We start from the raw sequence: 19,885 nt of genomic DNA on the forward strand, positions 1-19,885 counted from the left end.
CGATTTCTGAAAATACAGAACTTTTGATAGTGCTGTACTCCACTTAGAAATGGTTAGATGATTATACCTACAGTGGTCATAGTATTTTCCTCTTCAGGTTAAAATTCAAACTTCTCTGTTTAGCTGTTGCTCTCTAAATCCATTTGTTTGGTGGTTCTTTCTGTAGAAATTAGGTAGATTGGAAAGCAGTGATCTACTTGTTTTCCTGCTGTGGTGCATGTGTTGGCAAGTTCATTGTGGAAATGTGAGGGACTAATCATTTCTAGATCTATGCCTCTTTTTTTTTTTTTTCTTTCCCCCTTCTAGTCAGACATTTAGTTTAACTCTTGAATGAGCAACAGTCATAAAACAGCCGATTGGTACGCTGAGGCCTTTACTCCACCCTGGTGTAGCGGCAGTTTAAGGCAAAATGAAGGTTAGTGCTGTAAGTTCAGGATAAGCCTGGTAATGAGAATGTAATATGTATTCTTACATGGTCAAAATGCATCTGAAAAGTTCCTGTTAATCTTAGTGTACTAAGATGAGATGTAGAAGGTGCTTAATTCACAATTTCACTCTGGACAACATTCACGTTACTGTTGTGAGCTTAGGTTAGCAGTGTCAGTAAGACTTCTTTTCCCCGTTCTCTAAATGCAGGATCATAATCCACATATGTAAACAGCAGTGGGTATTGGGATGTTGCTTAGCTTTGTGTTGCTTCTGTGTTTGTGGCTACAAGCCATGTCCTCATTGCACAGCATTGTTCCTGGAGGGCCAGCATTACTCAAGAACAGCAAACCCACAGTTCAAACCGAGTGGGGTGAGACTTGCCAGTGGTGAGAGCTAAGACTCCAGAAGGAAGGCAGTCAAGCTAATGTCTCTTGCCTAAATGTTAAAGGAGCTCTGTGAAAAATTATCCTTTCATTAAAAAAGGATCAGGCCAGAAGATACAAGATTTTTTTTTTTAGGCATTCTGTCCAGACCTTTTCTCCTTCAGGCTCCTAAGAAAAAATGATTCCAACATACAATATGTTCTACTCACCTGGGTGTGTTTTCCAATGCACGCTCTTCTGGAAGACTGCTTTGCGTTGTATCTCTGCTGTGAGGTTTAAGAACATTACCGAAGCTATACCTGAATGCATTTTTGGCCAGTTTGTCCCTGTTTTCATATGCTAATGCACTTTTAGCTAGAATAGCTCTCATGTATATATTCATGCATTTTAGTTCACAAAAATGCATGCTTGCATGCTATTGAGGTCAGATTAATAGGCCTACATTTGTACTTGTTTCTTTCCACTCTCCATGAATACTTCTGCTTTTGGGTACTTCTGCTAATGCCACCCATAGCTGACTACCATTGTGCTCTGATGTGACATTTCCTGTACGTTTTATCCTTATTTTTTCCTGTTCCAGGAGCCTCAGCAAGTGGGACTCAGCAAACGCCATGTTTCCTGTGTGTTCATAGGCCCATGGCCAATAACTTTTATTCACCAGTACTTTTCAGTTTCCTTTGCTCTTATTGATCTTTCCAGATAACTGCTGGAACAAATTACTTAACCTGCAGTGCAGGGCTCCAGATCTCTGTGTGGCCCCTCACATAGGCTTTTACAACTTCAACACCAAGAAATGCCAAGTGTACTCCAGTTTGAAGATCCTGAGCTCTGTAGGAATAGCATTTTTATTTTCTAGCCCATGTCTAGAAAGTCAGTCTACAGCCCAGCCATTTCTGGAAGACTATCACTAAGTTTAAATGTTTCGTGTTCTGCAGTATACTTCTTGTACTCTACTGGCAGGCTTCTTAACATTCCTGGTAATTTTCAGATTTTCTGTGTTAGCATGGGTAGGTTTTGCAGGCGTATATCCTATTACCCCATGACACTTAGAATAGGTTTTTTTCAATTTTATGAGGTTTTCTTCAGTTTCATAGGCCAAATATAGCTGCTTATTCTATGGAAGGAAGGGACTTTTCATAAAAAGGTTAGTGGTAAAATGAAGTAGAAGGATTGCTTTGGATGAGAACTTTTTCCTGTAAAACATGAGAGGTCTGTTGTTTTACTTCATTTAGTCTTAGGATTTTAAAAAAGAAAACCTGAAGAAAATACCTTGTACAAAATTACTTACATAAATGTTACTGGGTGTTTGATATAACTCCATTTTTCTTCAGGTAGACTTGATATTCAGATCAAATTGCTACTTTGTACAGCTTGAAATACCAAATAAACCCAACATGAGTCTGTCATAATAGTAGTTTTTTCACATTTTAGCCAAGAATGTCAATATTTGGTATAAAGTTATCTGCTCTGTAAGACTGTCAAACTTGCTCTTATATGTTGAAAGTGGTCTGTCAAACCCTTTCCTTTTGGAAGGAAGACTGCAACAATTGTAAATCAGAGCTTCCTCCAAAGGAAGAAGAATTTGCAAGTTGTCTTTATGCAGAAGCTAAAACCTACGGGCCTTTTTGAGGGGTCGGTTGGTAAGACCAAAGCCTGGCATGGATTGGTAGGCCTGTCTGATCAGTGGGTGCAGGGGCCAGGCTGTTCTGCAGTCTGGGGTTTTCTGTATGTCAAAAGTTCCTTTCAGTCTCTTTGGGGAGGCGATCATGAACAGAGCAACTGGACTTTCTGATCTTTGCCTTTAGCTCTTTTAAAGTAAAAACGAGGTAGTGTTCTCGGTTTGTCTTAATCATACAATCATAGAATGGTTAGGGTTGGAAGGGACCTCAAAGATCACCTCATTCCACCCCCCCCCTGCCAAGGGCAGGGACACCCTCTGTAAGACCAGGTTGCCCAAAGCCCCATCCAGCCTGGCCTTGAACACTTCCAGGGAGGGGAACCTGGACAACCTGTTCCAGTGCCTCACCACCCTCATAGTGAAGAATTTCTTCCTAACATCTAATTTAAATATACCCTCCTTCAGCTTAAAGTCATTACCCTTTGTCCTATCACTACATGCCTTTGTAAACAGTCCCTCTCCAGATTTCTTTTAGCCCCCTTCCAGTTCTGGAAGGCTGCAATAAGGTCACCCCAGAGTCTTCTCTTCTCCAGGCTGTACAGCCCCAACTCTCTCAGCCTGTCCTCATAGGAGAGATGCTCCAGCCTTCTGATTATCTTCATGGCCCTTCTCTGGACCTGCTTCAACAGCTCCATGTCTTTCCCGTGCTGAGGACCCCAGAGCTGGACGCAGTACTCCAGGTGGGGTCTCACCATAGCAGAGTAGAGGGGCAGGATCACCTCCCTCGACCTGCTGGTCATGCTTCTTGTGATGCAGCTCAGGACACAGTTGGCTTTCTGGGCTGCAAGTGTGCATTGCCGGCCCATGTTGAGCTTCTCATCCATCAACACCCCCAAGTCCTTCTCCTCAGGGCTGCTCTCAGTCCATTCTCTGCCCAGCCTGTAGCTGTGCTTCAAATTACTAGCACTTGTCCTCAGTGCAGTATTCTTTTAAGAAGCAGCATTTCATGTTAATTTAAGAAGCATGTCATAATTTGGCATTCAGGTCCTGGATATGAGGCAGGAGCAGAGTCGGTGGGTACAATCTGAAATACAGGAAGGTCTGTCTGAACATTGGGAGACACTTTCACTGTGAGGGTGACAGAGCACAGGGACAGGTTGCCCAAAGAGGTTGTGGAGGCTCCAGCCTTTAGATTATCTTCTAAAGCCATCTGGACATGGTCCCGGGCAATGGCTCAAGGTGGCCCTGCTTGAGCAGCGATGTTGGACCAGATGACCTCCAGAGGTCCCTTCCTACTTCAACCACTCTGATTCTATGGCCTGTAACCACAAGGGCTTTAGGCACTTCTCTGGTTCTTTGGAGTAGTTACATGAAAAGCAGCTGATGATTAGCATTCCTGTTTGATACACTTGACTGTGCTTAGGCTTAGGCAGACTGTCCCTTTGTGAGTTCTTGGATGAATGGACTTGTTTATCTCTGAGCTAGAGGGATGAGGCTAGAGATGAGCAGACTGTTTTAATATCTGGAGCCATTTGCAAATTAGGATGATTCATTAACTCTGTAGATGTAGCTTAGCCATTTAAACTCAAGGCCCTACTTTTCATTTATCTTGTTGCTTAGTGATACCTGCTTACATGTTCTAGAGCTAAATTCAAAGAGGAGACCTCTGTGCATTAGATACCTGTTTTGCAGTGCTGCTTTTAGCAAGAGTAGAAGTATCCACAAAAATTAAGCCAGTCATCATGATACTGGCAGCTTATTTGCTGAGCATCCTCTTCTGCTTTCTGAAGCTGTCTGTGACATAATTTCACACACCTAAAACAAATGTAAGTTACAGAACAGACACAATGCTTATAAATATCTAAAGGGTGGGTGTCAAGAGGATGGGACCAGACTCTTTTTAGTGGTGCCCAGTGACAGGACAAGGGGCAATGGGCACAAACTGGAACACAGGAAGTTCCATCTGAACATGAGAAAAAACTTCTTCACTTTGAGGGTGACAGAGCACTGGGACAGGCTGCCCAGAGATGTTGTGGAGTCTCCTTCTCTGGAGATACTCAAAACCCGCCTGGACGTGATCCTGTGCAACCTGCTCTAGGTGATTCTGCTTTAGCAGGGGGTTGGACTAGATGATCTCCAGAGGTCCCTTCCAACCCCTACCATTCTGGGATTCTGTGACTCTGTTCCACAGCAATGACACTACCTGTGCATCTTCTTGTTAGTCATGCCAATGAAGTATTAGCTGTAGGCTCACTCACCACTGATGGTGGCTCAAAAGCCTGCAAATGATCATGCAGAGATTCATTACACTGTCATTGTTCTGACGTAAAAGCTCTCTTCGACCAAGCTGAACAATAGCATGCTGACAAATTAGCCAAATAGATGAAGTACATAAAATTGCAAGATGGCGTTTGTCATTTCTGTTGTGTGTGGAAGTAATAGCCTGTGGAAATAGCAGCCTGAAAAACATATGCTGCAGCAGCAGTCTGCTTGTCAGGTGCTCATGTTTCATTCACAGCAGATACTTCTAAAGGAAGCATGAATGGAAACCCTGATTTTAGTAACACAGTTGGTTTTTTTGAGGTTATTTGCTGTGGATTTCTTGTTCTGTCTGGTGGTAAAGCAAGGTCAATTTGTGCTTCAGACATGCAATTGAAAATCCTCTTCTAGCAAATTAGACCCGTGGTGCTTAGTGGCAGACATTGTCTGTCTGCCTTGGCAGAAGGCAAATACCTTCTTTTCTCCTTTCTACTTTCTCCTTCCTGCTCCAAATGGATCGTGAGAGTCCGACAGCAGACCCAGCAATGGGCAGTGCTGTACGTGGCCTTGTGTACTCTTTTCCTCCCCACAGCAGCACAGTGGCACTGTTAATTCCCAGCACACCATCGTCGGCTCTGCAGGAGCAAGAGGTGTACAGGAGCGCAAGCATTGTAGCTGGGGAGTAGAAACAAAGGATTTACGTGTGTGAGACAATTAATGGGACATAACACCCCTTGCCATAGTAAACCAGTGCTAACAAGCTTTGTAACGATGATCTGAAAGTTTTGTCTGGATGCTTTCTGATCACCTACGTGCTTATTTGTGTGCGTGACCAAGGTCAGCTGGCAGGTACTCCTGCTGTCTGCCTCTCGTGCTGTGGGTGGTGTCCAGGCAGAGTCTAGGAGCTCCTCTGTTGGAGGTGGTTTCCTGATCACAGCTGTAAGACTACCTGAAGATTTAATTCCTGCCATTTATTCACTGATTGTAAACACACTGAGCAGGGCAGCGATGCAGTTCGAGAGTGGCCAATTTCTTCATTGGCTTAGTCTGTCTTTTTGCTTAGCTCAAGGCTGGATTTCTTGACATCATTAAAGATTGCATTTGTTGGGTATTGGATTGCAGTTAACTGTAATTGTCATACCGTGCCAATCTTCTCGCCTTCGCTGAGGAGTTCTGTGGTGAGGGAGTCTCTATGGAAATGGGATTAGATGTGGCTGTCTGGCACCACTTTCTCTTGGAAGGGTGTGCAACTTTGAGTAAAGGCACGTGAATAAATTGCTGGAAGTGCCTGTTCAAAGCTTTTGGCGCAGATGAATTTTTCTTCACAAAGTCTAGGAGAAGTTCTGTTTCTGTGCTGGTAAATCGGTTTTAACTAGTCAGGGAAAAGGAAGCAATGTTAGTATAATTGTAGAATAATTCAGGCTAGAAGAAGCCTCAAGGAGGTCATCTAGTCTAGCCTGCTGCTTAAAGCAGAATCACTTTCATTATGAATGTATTTATAAAATTTTGCTTAACATCCTTTTCACTCTCTTTTCTACTTGCTTAATTTCCATGCAAACACATATTTGGCAGTACCACCCCCAGATGAGCACACTAAGTGAGATGAAGAATGAATGCATACAGATGGTGACTGAATTACACAGAAACCTGTTGCAAAAAAATCTAATATTCAGCCAGCAGTCTCAACTGCCTGCTCATAAGAGTCTAGCTATGTGAACTGCAAAATGTTTCCATAGTCTAAAGAGTGTGTCAAGATTACGTATTTAAATTCTCTGGCTTCCAAGAAGAATGATGCTGGAATGCAACTGCTAAATACTGTTTGTCTTGTTATTGAGGTGAATTTGTTTGAAAAATCTGGTATATAATCCAGGGGATAGTATCACAGGCAGTAGGCAGATTGTCCTTAAGCTTTTTTTGATGCAGGGGAAATGTCACCTTTGTGAGCACTTGGCAGTCTTCCATTTTAGCTCAAATACAATTTGAAGATTAATGCTCTAGGTATTTCAAAGATTCCTGTTTTCTTAATTATAATTCCTGTTGCTTCTTCTGTTGTCCTCTTTCTCTGTAGCACAGTGTTTATAAGTCATAAGGTAATTATCTAACTGTCTGGGTGCTTTTAGCACATGATGGGACTGTAGTTAATATAACTATTTTATGTAGATTTACTTCGAGTTTAAATCACTTAGCCGATTCAGGAAAACACAAAGTGTCTGAAGTGGCGTAGAAGTCAGTGTAGCATACTTGTTTGCATCTTTGGGTAGAGCGTTTAAAATATCTGTGACTTTGGCTGCTGTGGCCATGTAATTCATTTAACTAGCCAATATAAGCTGACTGGTATGTATATGGAGTTGTAATTAATGGAATGCTTATAGAAGCACATGTGTCTGAGATAAAATACATGCTTTTTTATAGCTTCCATTTGTATTACTCAAGAATACTTACTGTAGTGATTAACTTCTACAAAATCAATTTATGTCTTACAGCTTGCCTTGAAGGGATCTAACTATGCTGGTCTGCTGGAGCGGCATCGCATTCATACAAAAAATGTGGAGCATATTGTAGACAGTTTACGGTAAGAATGTATAGATGTTGAGAATTTCAGACACTGTGCAAATATCCATGGATTGTGTAAAACAACGAAGGGAAGCTTTGTGTTACAAGCTCTAATAAAATAAGAATATTGAAAACAGGATGATGCAGATAAACAGTTACTCCTGAAACAATCATAACATGAACTAGCTCAGTTCAGTTAACTAACACATTGTGTTAATATCTTGAAAACAAATGAAAAACATGTAAAGGATTTGTGTGTCAAATGCTTATAAGCTAAATACCACTGTAATTAGTCCTTAATTACATGTCAGTTTTTCAGAAGGATGTGACAAGGAACATTATAGACACATTCAGGCTTTTTTCTGCATTTTATAGGAACGAGAGGATAGAAGTTCGTCTTGTTAAACGTCGAGATTATAATGAAGATACAGTTCGGTGGGCAGATGCTGTTATATCAGCAGGAGGTAGGACTTTATGGAAGGGAAATGTTTGTTTCAGTATGTTATCATAGATACATTTTTCAAAAATATTTTGCAGTGTGTGAAGCATCTGGAGGTATGCACATTCTGAAAATAAATTGCTTATCTAATTGTCAGAAAATATGACAAAATGCAATGATTGTGACCGTCATGTCTACCTTCAGTGTCTGAAGTTGTAGCTCTAGGAAATGAATCCTAGTGCATGGTCACTTTGGAAATGTTTAATCATCTTGTCTAAAACAGTATAAACTGTAGAATTTACTATAGTTCTATAGAGGATAAAATGCTTGCTGTCATGGATTATACATAGCCCTAAACACTACTCTCTGGTTTTTTGTATGTGAGGTGGAGACTAACATACTACCTTTTCCCCCCCCCCTAGCTCTAACTGTCTGTCTTGCTTTCACGCTTAATTCCAGTGACTGGAGTTTCCAGTTGGATGGTACAGGTAAAAGTATGCAACTTCTGAGCAGCCTGTGCCACTGATTAGAGCTTTTTAAATGGACCAACAGAGAAACTAACCTGATTGCTTCTTCTTAATACTGGATTGCAGCAGTTCATTCAGTGTTATTTTTGTGAGCTGCAAATACTGCAGTGTGTTACAGGGCTCTGACATAATGTTTAGTCATCTGTGGCAGTTAGACTTGACCACTGCTCTGCCTTTCTTTCCTCCCCACTGGCCCATTTTGCCCTTAGCTGCTGTTTACCACGCAGAATGGGTAGAAGAGGGATATGTGTACATTCCTGAAACATCCTAATATACTCCTGTGCATTTCAGAGAACTCCCCTAAGCTGGAGACTAAAGTGCCAGTTTGGCTGTGGCAACATTTGTCATGGTTATGAGGCAAGCAGCTGGGAAGTCATACACCATCTGAGGTTTTCAGAGCTTGTATATTGGTGCAAAGACTGATTCAGGTTATAGTTGTTGTTCTGTTTAACAGATAGGAAAGTATATCAGTATCTGAAGAAACCAGTAGATTTCTACTTCAACAGTTTTATCTAAGACTTCTTTTCCAAGCATGCCTATTTGGGGCCAAATAAGTCCTTTAAATTGTGCCTTCTAGGAGAACAACTGAGATGGAAGTAAAGTCATTGTTTTCATGTGATTCACAGTAAAATTTTGTATTGTTTCCTATCTCCTGTGGCTTTGATTAGCGATACTTTCTAAATTTATTTTCTTAAAGTGTTTGTCTTACCAGCTGATAAATATACAGAAATTTTCATAATCTCTTTTCAAACTTGCTTCTGCCAAATTCAGTTGCCTGGTCATGTGAAGCTGTAAGATAAGTCATACTTTTTCCTGTCACATTTGCCATCTTAAATTCAGTTCTGACCACTTTGCTTTGAAAGGTGTCTGTAGTTTTGTGGGCCCATTTTATTTCTGTGCAGCTTACCCGATCACTTGTTGATATAAAAGCACTAGTGGTAATGCTATAGTACACAGGAGACTATTTTGCTAGGGATACTAGACTGTGAAGTGAAACTAACTTTTGTTTTGCTTCTTCTGTAGGTGATGGTACAATGTTGCTGGCAGCCAGTAAGGTCTTTGATAAATTTAAGCCAGTTATTGGAGTAAATACTGATCCTGAAAGGTAAAAACACATTTGGGAAAGTATTGCTTTATTTAATATCAGGCACAATATGCATCTGTTTTGATGATGCATGAGGCATGCCTGTAGCATTTGGCAGCGTAAATATCTGGTTTAGTGGATTGTAGATATCAAGTGAACCTGTTGTTTTATTAGAAAAGTTTCCGCAGTGAGTTATCTTGTCTCATCTGAGAGGACAGTAAGTAGTATTGGATAAGCATGACTGAGTTAAACTGCCACAGCTGTTCTCACACACCAGTGTAACAGCACTTGCAGCTAGTTAACTTGTATTACTAACCAGAAGTTTGAGGCTAGAGATGGCAGTATTGAACAGAGACAGGAAAAGGGACTTAACAAAACCAACTGAGTGTCTTGTCTGAACACACAGAAACTTAGTTTCTTTATGAAGAAGGCGAATCCTGTTGGAAATTCGATAGGGCCTCGGATGAAGTTTGTTCTGGTTTCTTCATGTAAGCCATGTCATACCTCAGAGGACGCAGTCTCCTCAGCCAATTAATGGCATTTAGTTGTCCTATTATAAACTGCACACAAGTTGCATCCACCTAACCATAAGATTGATTTGGGCAGGTGGATGCAGTGTATTAGTACTGCCTGGTTGGTATAACCTTCAAATGGATGGCAAGTAAAACTCAGAATTCACCAAGGCTCTCTGCTGAGATTTCCAGATTTAGGTTTCTGCTTTTGATATTACCAGTTAATTTAATCTTAGTAGATAAGAAAGTGGTGGCCAAAAGTTTTAATAACTTCCATACCTCACTCCTCTTCCAAAACTTTTCAAATGCTGTGAATATTCTACAGTATCAAGCCTGAACAGCAGGGTTCAAATAACAAGTGCCTTCAAGTTATCAAATATCACTCATGAAAGGGGAGCAGTGTTTAGTCTTCTGGCTTTGATATGACATTCTTTTGATCTTAGGCATGTTGCTTACCTGTCTCGTATCACTAACGTGTGTAAATGAAAGAAATTTTCTTTCTAACTTGCAAGGTTTATTAAGCTTGAATTCCTTGCCTAGAACTATGGTGACAGGAACTATATGAGTACCTACATATTCCCACAGGATTACTAGCTGAACAGCCAGTGTTTAGGGGAAGTGTGGGAGAGATGTCCTGTCTCACATACATACATCCCAGGAGCTGAAAGAGGTGTATTGTTGCTGATGTGCTATTATGTAAGAATAGTATAGGTTCATAAAGGTCAAAGTGCAGCTTTGCTTCATGTAACAGAAGGAGGTGTTTGTTTTGTTTTGGTTTTTTAAGGTGCCAAATCATAGTAGTTATACTATCATTTTCATTGTTCTTTTTTGCTACCAGATCGGAGGGTCATTTATGCTTGCCTGTGAGATATACCCACTCATTTCCCGAAGCACTACATAAGCTTTATTGTGGTGAGTTCAGGTAGGATTCACCGATCTTTGGTTTTCCAAAACATCTTATGACTGGAAAATTCTTAATGATGTACAATTCCTAAGCAGACGATACTTAGTAAAATCTTAATGCCTCAAATTGTGAATTCTATGTAGATGTTTACCATGTTGAAAAAAATGTTTGTAGTCAAGCGTGAGATTGGAATATAAAGGATAAAATTGACTGCCAGTTCCAGCAGAAAGACTTTTTTTATGACCTTCAATAATTGATTTTCTTTTCTGACTTAGCAAATTCATAAATGAGGAACTGCATTCTTGTAAAGGGTGTATTGGTTTACATATTTTAACACTCAAAAGCATATGTAGTACACTGATCAGACATACTAATAGAAGCTAATGAAGTTTATACAGTTAAGAAATGCTCAGTGTTTTGCATCTGGGGTTTTGGTTGTTAAGGTAGAGTGACTTAAATTTTGTTAACAGATTAGCGTAAGGCAAAGCTTTTCTTTTTGCTGAAGATAGCTTGATGTTTTCAAGACTAGATATTCTTAAAATAGAAGAACCTCACTTGAATTAAGAAGGAAGCAAACTGATTTTAAAGGACAGACTAGGGAAGAGATTTTAAATAGCTATTTAAAAAGAGACATTATTCTGTGATGTATTACCATTACAGAATACTTTTATGATGGCAAACCATGAAACAGAAATGTCATGCACATGAAAATATATTGCAATTGGAGTTTGTGTATACTTCTAGCATATTTAATTTGTAGCTTGAAGTGTAACTGTATTTGTGCCATAGAAAAGTTCTGAAATGAGGTGAATACAGTCATCAGGATTGATTATGAATAACTGTAGGTGTTTCAATAGATATTGCTAAATGAAAAGGTACTTTCAACTCATGTTTTGGGACTTAGAAAACAGAAACTTTTAATTCTCCATCATGTTAATTCGCTTAGATAAAGCTGGTAGTGCTAATGCAGATAACCTCCCATGATAATCTAGGCACTTCTAATGTTTTTGTTGGATGCCATGTTATATTTTTGTTGCTGACACTCCTGTTGTTGCTTGTTATGGAGCTGAAGCCTCACCAGAGTGACACAGAAAGGATCTCCCTGGTTATTTTTCCCAAATAATAGGAACTGGTATTCCTAAGCAAGGACCTGAGCAGGTGTTTCATTTGGCAGTTCTCAAGATTTATTTGGCCCTAAGGAAACTTAGAGTAACTGGATCAGCCTGTCTGGAAGAGGTTCTGGTGGCTCAGAGTTGCATAAGGATGGTGAGGTGCCAGAGACTGGAAAAGGGGACTTGCCTTTTCTCCTTACCCTTGAAGTATCAGCCACTTTAGTGCAACAGTCTGTGTAAGCATTTACCTTGTAGTCCCATGAAACAACCAACATTATTGATTTGTAAAGGACAAACTATATGATACTACCCATGCTTCTTTCTTTAATGTTCAGTGGTGTAACAGGATCTCAGAATAGGGGTGTAGTAGAGGTACAGCCCCGTTTTCTAATTTTGTAGGGATTTTGATATGTTCTAGCATGAGTATTGTAAGGAGGCTAGCATAACAATACTCATTGCCTGCTGTCTGCCTGACTACCTAAAACCGTACTTGGAATTTAAGGACAGATAGGTAATTATATTATGTTGAACAAGGGTCTACAAGGATGACAATGAGGAAAGCCTAGTAATGTAGTCATATAAAGCGTTTTCCTTGTTGTAATTTCAGGAGACACGTAAGCTGATTACTGTCACCCGGATATCAACAGTATGAACTGGGAAAAGATATGCTTATAACACTCCCTTGCGATTTGCTTTCTTAATCAAAATTACTATTACTATTTTGTTTTATATAATCTCTAAATTGTAAGAGGAAAAATGAATTGATACTTCCTCTAGGAAAAAATAAGGAATGTTGTAACAGCTTAAGGAAGAATGCCTTTTATATCCTTCTCTTTCTTCATTTGAATTCCTCTTAAGCATCCTAAAGTTTCTAGGCTAGTAGAGATTCTTAAAATGAGAGGATAGTTGTGGCTCTTAGGTATAAAGGAGTGGACAGAGCTGCTCTTCTGGACATCCACAAATACAAACAAAAGATGGTAAAAATATTGCTGTATAAATTCCTGAGGGCTTGTTGTTTGCAAAATCACTGCATCAGTCATGAATTCCTAAGTTAGAATCACATGCCTAAAAAGATGGGTTGTTATGTGTAATGTTTGTAGACAACTTTTGGCTAGCGTCCTCTTACTTTACACATACAAAAAACATTAGGTAGCAAATTGGTAAGTGTAAAGTATTTACATTTTAGTATGATTAACTTTCTAAATTTAGAAATTATAGTGGAAGCTATAAAACTTGAAATATGACTGAATATATTTAACTTTTAATCTTAAGGTGCTCTGCTTTGAGAGTGAAGACTCTCTGATCCTATCTAATTCTGTAATGAACATTTCAGCTACTGATACCAACTTCTTTCTCCTGTCTAAGGTGGCAGTGGCGGCAAAGAATCCGACTGTATCTTGAAGGAACTGGTATTAACCCAACCCCTGTAGATTTACACGAACAGCAGCTAAGCCAAGAGCAGCACAGCAGGGCTCACATAAATGAAAGATTCCAGGATCAAAGTAGGTTAAAATCTGACAAGAATGTAATCACTTTGCTATGATAACTTGGAATAGAAGATAAAGATTTGTGAGAGTTGAAGTATTTGAAATCTGGTTGCTGTATTTGAGAGTCAGGGAGAGACAGCTCTCATGACCTGAAGACCTTGATTAAGGTTTTTCAGAAGGGAGGATTTTTTGTTTCCGTATGTTTATTCTGGACTGTACACTTAGAACCAGTTTTCAGTATTAACAGTTAATATAGAGATGTTTTTAAATAGTATTATCTGCTGGCAAAATACCTGAGCTTTTTTAAATTGTTGTCTCTTAGGGTTACTATAGACACTTGGGGTTGCCACATGAACATTTTACTATGCATTTAGCTGCTCCACACTAAAAACCTGTGTGTGTGCGTGCACGTGTGCACGTGTGCTCTGAACTTGTGCTAAATTTGAGGTAGGTTACTTCACAATTGAAAAAGCTTGTCACAGACTGCCAGCAGACAAATGAGAAATTAGAAGTGAGAATTTCTCCCTGGGTAGTTCTTCAGTGATCAGACACCTTGGACTGTTTTGTTTATGATGGATTGAAGATGCATGATTCTCTCCTTAACCTGTGTCCAGTACTGCATTTCCTCACTGTGTTAATCCCCATTAATTACCCTGTGGTATGAAGTCTCATTCTTAAAACTTTATCGGAAATGGTCTATTAAGTCCCTGTCAGTTAATTTAACTAGGCTGGAAGAGTGACTGACAGAAAAGAAGACTTCAATCTGTCTGGTTGCCCATGAGTTTTTGAGGAAAGCAATGTCAGAACATAAGTGTCATTGCCTCATTGACCTTGGTTCAAATATTTGTCTCCAGTAAAGGACAGTGACTGGCTCCAGACAAATCAGTGAAAAATTGAGTCCTTGAAGAAAATGGAGCATGAGGTCTAGAATACAAACGCAGGCAGCAGAGTGTGTCCTCCAATGAGTTGTGAGTTATTTTTGAAAATTTGGTTTTTAGAGCCATGATTCAATACTGTTATATTCAATATCTGCAGGATCTGACATTTCTGGTCCACATCTTTTACCAGTAAGAGCACTCAATGAAGTCTTCATTGGGGAATCTCTTTCATCCAGGTATGTTTAATTCTTTGTTGTTGTAGCATGGTACAATTGACTTTCTTTCTATGACATTGCGATGGCCAATCAGTGATGGGATGTCTTTGCTGTCAAATTTCAGTTCTAGTCCATGAATACATAACACTGATTGTATTGTTGCTAATTACAAAGTGTATTTTCAGACATGTAAGTACAGTGATGTTAATTTCTGGTTTTCCACCTTCCTGTCTTGCCATTCTCTCATCTTTCATTATTCCTGGCTGTTTTCTTTCCTCTTCATTGTTTTACGCCTTTCCTGGTTAGTTCTTACGTAACTAAATGCCTTCAGTTACTATTTTTACAATGAATTGAAGATTTAAATATCTGTCCTTAAACTGCCTCCTCTCCTGCATCTCTTCTTGAATATCTTTTCATAAGCTTTTAGTGTGAAAAGCAGAAATAGCTTTTAGCATGACCAAGTACTTCTTTCCTTGCCTCTCTGTTGTTAGAAGCAAAGGTATCAGCCAGCCTTTAGCAGAAGCTTTGTTGTTGTGGGAAAACACTTCCTTTCTTGTTTTAAGAAACAAGTTTGTATCAAATCTTGATACTGCCTTATCCAGAATAGCTTTGACTGTCCTTTCTGTCCTGAGGATCAGTGCATTTCTGCCAGCCAAACAATACCAAGAAGGATGTGGGGAATCTGATTGGAGCTGCAGGAAAGGAGCTAAAACATGATCTTTGGTCAGGATTTGGCCAAACTTTTACTTGTATTTTATATCCCTTTTCCCTTTATTCTGTGTAACAGCTTATTGTGTTTGTACAGTGCCTGGGACACTGTGTTTGCTGCTGGAAACAATATAAATGTTCCATGAGTGGTTTATCTTCCATCTGGACCGCAGCCTCAGACTGACAGAAGGAATTAGTCTCAAAGAGATACAAATTTTGCTCTCCCCTAAATCAAACCTAATTTTATGAAGATTCTAAAAAGTTTCTTTAACTTACAGTGATAGAGGAACACAAAGCTGCTTTGCAACACTTTATAATAGCGCTCTGCTTCTGAGTGTCACAAATACATTGTGCTCTTTGGTTCCAGTATATTTGAGAAGCATTGACAAAGACAATGCCTGTAGGAACAAATCTCTAGTAATAGTAATAAATATTGTGTTAATAGGACCTTACACTTGAAGACTTAAATAACGATGTCACACAGATGAATCTTCCATAAGGTTCAAGTATATGAGTCTGCTGTATATTAAGGCAAAATGACTCTAGGTGGTTCTTCCAAGGTCTTATTATGCATGGCAGTTAAGAAAACAAGGAAGTTGAAGGAAGAAAAAATCTTTCATACCCAGCTTGCAAAAATTATCTTAAACTGAATCAAGCTGTGCACCTGTGTTCTTAATTTGCTTCCCATTCTTTCAACTTCCCATCCTCTCAAGAATGAGTACACAAAATGCCCTTAGTTACTAAGTCTGAACTGTTTCGCACCAAATATTCAAGAGGTGTATTCCTAGTTGATCCAGACTGAAACATTAATTATCTAAACCAGCTCAGTAAGCTCCTTTTACTAAGAAAGATGAAACTCAGTCATGCTGAACACAGTGAATGTGGTGTTTTTCTAAGAAGGGTATCTATTAATCTGAAGACTATATCATACTGTCTGAATTAGACACTATGAACATCAACAACTTTAGTCCATAAATATAACCTTGGATGTTCTGAAGCTTACAGAGAGAGACTGTCTGGTGTCTCTAAGCCTAATATTAGGAATCCCCTGACATATTAATAATACCATACAGAATGATGTTTATGCCCCAAGACTTACTTTGAGTTTTAGGAAGAATTTGCCCTGGAGAGAAATGTAAGCCTGCTGACTATTGTAAAACTAAAACTGTGAAGAATGACAGTGGATTTTTAAGTACTGAAGTGGTCCTGAATTCAGCTTGAAGCCACGCTATTACTTACTGACATTGGAGTGCCTTACCTCTTAATGCTCCCTGATGTAATTTTATGAGACCCAATCACAGCATAAACACAGTTTTTCAGTAGTTCAACAATTATGCAAGGAAGGTAATATATTTGTAGTTTCATTTGTAAGTCCAGCAAACCCAGCTTGTATATGAAGCTATTCCCAGATGAACACAGAGTTCTTTGTGCATAATTTAATACAAAAAGTGGCTGCAGAAAAACTGCCTAAAAGTTCATGCTGCGAATCACTTTTGTCCATTATAAAAACTGCTGTAAAACAGTGAATCAAAAGTGGCTGCCAAATTGGAAAAACACTGCAAAGCCTGTGAAATTGTCATCCAGATTTGAAACTAACCCCTCTAAATTTTTACGTGCCTGATAAGGCTGTGTGTTCTGTCTTATTCAGGGAGAACTGTAAGTCCTGCAAACCCAGTTTTAAATTCTCGCTCCATAGGGCCTCCTATTATGAGATATCAGTTGATGATGGTCCTTGGGAAAAACAGAAGAGTTCAGGGCTTAATGTGTGTACTGGAACAGGATCTAAAGCATGGTAAGTACGTATAAAATGATATGAAATATCACTTCAGATAAGCTAGATGAACTTACTTTGCTTAAGCATTTTGTCTGGACTGAGACACTCTTGGGCTATGGGTAAGTCAGTGCATGTCAGTTACAACCAAATATTCTCACTATCAGTATGGTTCAAAGCTGTCTCAGGTGTATGAGAAAAGCAGAGCACCCTTGTAGGTATAGAGAAAAGAGTTGAAAAGGTGAGGAGCTGAGGCATTGAGACAGAAGTTTACCTTAGGTGTAATTTTGGTGAAAGAGGTTGCATGCCGCACATGGAGATGCATTGAGGGTTGGGGGTGGTGAGGGAAAGAGATTCTGCTCTGACTTGCAGAGCATGTTGGGAGGATCTTTGAGCTACTTTTTTTAACTAAAATGAAAATATTTACATGAAGTAGCTCAGAAAACTTATAAAAATGTAAGCTCTAGGAAGAATAGGAAAACATGTACTTGGAAACAGTGTTAAGTGTTCTCTGGCACATCTACTGTCCATTCTTCTTCCAAGCCTCTTTCCTCTTTTATACTTAATTGAAAGGGCACAGTCTCCTTGCCAAAATATTCCCCTTAAACAAAGATGGGTATATCTAAGCAGAGCTGTGCTAGCTTAATCAAAGGGGTAAATTATCTTAACTTCAGTTTAAACAAGCTGCAGTACTGCATGTAAGTCTGATCAGTTGTTTTGAGATGTGAGAGATGTGTACAGTGAGAGCCTCTTTCATTTGGAAATCTGGCCGTGCTTATAGTTAAAGGTTGTACAACAGGCCCTGGATTTATGTGGCAGGCTAAGATGAACTAAAACTGAAGCTTTTAATGAAATTCAAAAATGAATATTCATGCTGTAACCATGGTTACTGGGTTTTACTCTTCATTGTAATTCAGAATTTTGTATTCAGTCAGCATAACTTAGTCTTGGAGGCTGCCAAGGATGAAACTGGCAGACTGCGAGGAGAACTTTCCTAGTGTTCAGGAAATGTACCTTGGGAATGTACAGTCTTCGTTGAAAGCTGTTCTAATGTATTTGGTTTGCCTATATGATCTGTACTGAGCAATCCTAGAACCAGGGACCAAACTCCATGATTGCCTATCTCCATTGCTATAATCAGTGTTTACTGCTGGACTTCTCTAAACTGACGCCAAGCCTCCGTGGAGTGATCTTCCTTAGCCTATGGTTTAGGGACTCTCCTGGGATTTCAGACCTCCTTGGACTGAGAGGCATTTAAATGTCCAAGTGCTTCCCTCAGCTGCCAAAACTTACATAAAAGGATATCTAGTTGAGAGAGAACAATTTCAAACTGTGCATCTCAGTTTTTTGCTAGCATCTGCTGAGCCTTGCAGGTAGGCAATAAGTGTAAGAGAAAGAGCCTTGGACAACCACCCTCAGCAGCTCTGTAGTCTGTTAGATGCATAGAGGACATCTATTGCAGTCTGAGGTGTTTTACTGCCACGACAGAAGTGCTGGACTGAGGATTTTAAGCTGTATTGAGAGCTGGGCAGCTGAGATGGTCACAGTACTACTGCCAAGGAGGCTGCGATTAGTACCTAATCCCTTTTGAGCCTGGGCAGAGGAGGGAGACTTTTATTGGAGTTTAGAATTGGCTCAGGCAGAAGCTTTATGTTGACTTGTGCATCCAAATGTGGCAAATGCAGAAGTGTCTGTTCTGACTTTTTTTTATATACATCAATTATTGTGAGGTTCAAGCCCATACCTTAGGGTGCGGACGAAGAGGCATATTTGTGAAGAGGTGTTGGGTCCCATAAATGAGAACTGACAGAAGGAATTAATTAGCAAGAAGTGGATAGAAAGGATGGGAACACACACGATCTGTAGAACTGTCATGCTTCAGGTTTATTTATGCAGAATTAAATCAGCAATTACTGGGGTTTTAAGGCAGGAGGATAATTGATAAGGAGACTACATCCTGTGTATCATGCTGTGCTTTTCTGAAGACTTCACTTAATGGATTATTAATGTTTACAAAGCCACACATAGATGTTAAACCAAGAGTTAATTTAAGACATTTTAAGAAACTGTTAGCTCACACTTAATAGCATTATTTATTTTTTTTCTTCCTGATGTTGAACTTAGTTCTTCATGAAGAACTATGCAAGATTTTTTTGTTTTGTTTTTGTTTTCTTTTTTTCCCAAGTTGTATTGCTTAGCAAACAAGACTTCTACTTCTCTGTCTAGGTCCTATAATATTAACAAGGTAGCACATCAAGCTGTTGAAGAGATCCTTAAGATTGGTGAGTGAACAGTGTGACATTACTGGCCAAGTTTATATAAAGATACACCTATCTAATTGAGGCTCTTTCTCTTGGCTCAACAGCTAAAAAGCATGGAAGTTTGAATATGCCATTGAACATGGAACTTGTACAAAAAGGTTAGTGAAAAAAGCCAAGATTTCTTTAAGGTATCTTTCACCAGTTAATTTTGTTTGTACTCTTAATACTCAGCACTGCTTTCAGTATTTTAGTGCTTTTGCAATATTAGTCTTTCTTACAAACATTATTTAGGCACATTTGGTGAAAAATGTCTGACTTGATATAAAAGCACTTATTTAAACTTTCATATGTATAGATCTTCAGGAGAATTTCAGTTCTCCTAAGATTTGAGACACTTAATATTTAATCACCTGAAGAGAGCTGTTGAGTATTCATGATGCAATAGAACTGAAAGGAATGTTCTGTAAAATTAATTTTCTTTGCAGGTGAGGGCCATTAAATATCTGGCAAGTCTCAATATCCCCTCTCAGTAGGGCAGCTGCTTTCTCCTGGAGGAATGTGTGTTTCTGAAAATAACTAATTTTCTCTGGAAAAACTAATGGCTGATTTCTTTATTTACAGTAACAAATGATTACAATGAGTCCCTGCTCTACAATCCAGAAGAACCAAAGATGTTTTTCAGTATTCGAGAACCTATTGTAAACAGAGTTTTCTCAAGTAGCCGGCAGCGTGGCTTCTCTTCAAA

At 39.3% G+C, this 19,885-nt stretch overlaps 1 protein-coding gene across 1 annotated transcript in view; it reads left to right on the plus strand.

Moving 5' to 3' along the window:
- NADK2 (NAD kinase 2, mitochondrial) overlaps positions 1 to 19,885 on the plus strand; it is a 36,489-nt gene that overhangs the window by 11,020 nt on the left and 5,584 nt on the right. Inside the window, 10 exon segments of the mRNA XM_075740681.1 lie at positions 7,173 to 7,261; positions 7,618 to 7,706; positions 9,232 to 9,313; positions 10,643 to 10,726; positions 13,186 to 13,322; positions 14,343 to 14,421; positions 16,757 to 16,900; positions 19,106 to 19,161; positions 19,245 to 19,298; positions 19,762 to 19,885. Coding sequence (XP_075596796.1) covers positions 7,173 to 7,261; positions 7,618 to 7,706; positions 9,232 to 9,313; positions 10,643 to 10,726; positions 13,186 to 13,322; positions 14,343 to 14,421; positions 16,757 to 16,900; positions 19,106 to 19,161; positions 19,245 to 19,298; positions 19,762 to 19,885 — 938 coding nt within the window.

The sequence above is a fragment of the Balearica regulorum genome, chromosome Z (assembly GCF_011004875.1).
Source record: "Balearica regulorum gibbericeps isolate bBalReg1 chromosome Z, bBalReg1.pri, whole genome shotgun sequence".
Lineage (NCBI taxonomy): Eukaryota > Metazoa > Chordata > Aves > Gruiformes > Gruidae > Balearica > Balearica regulorum.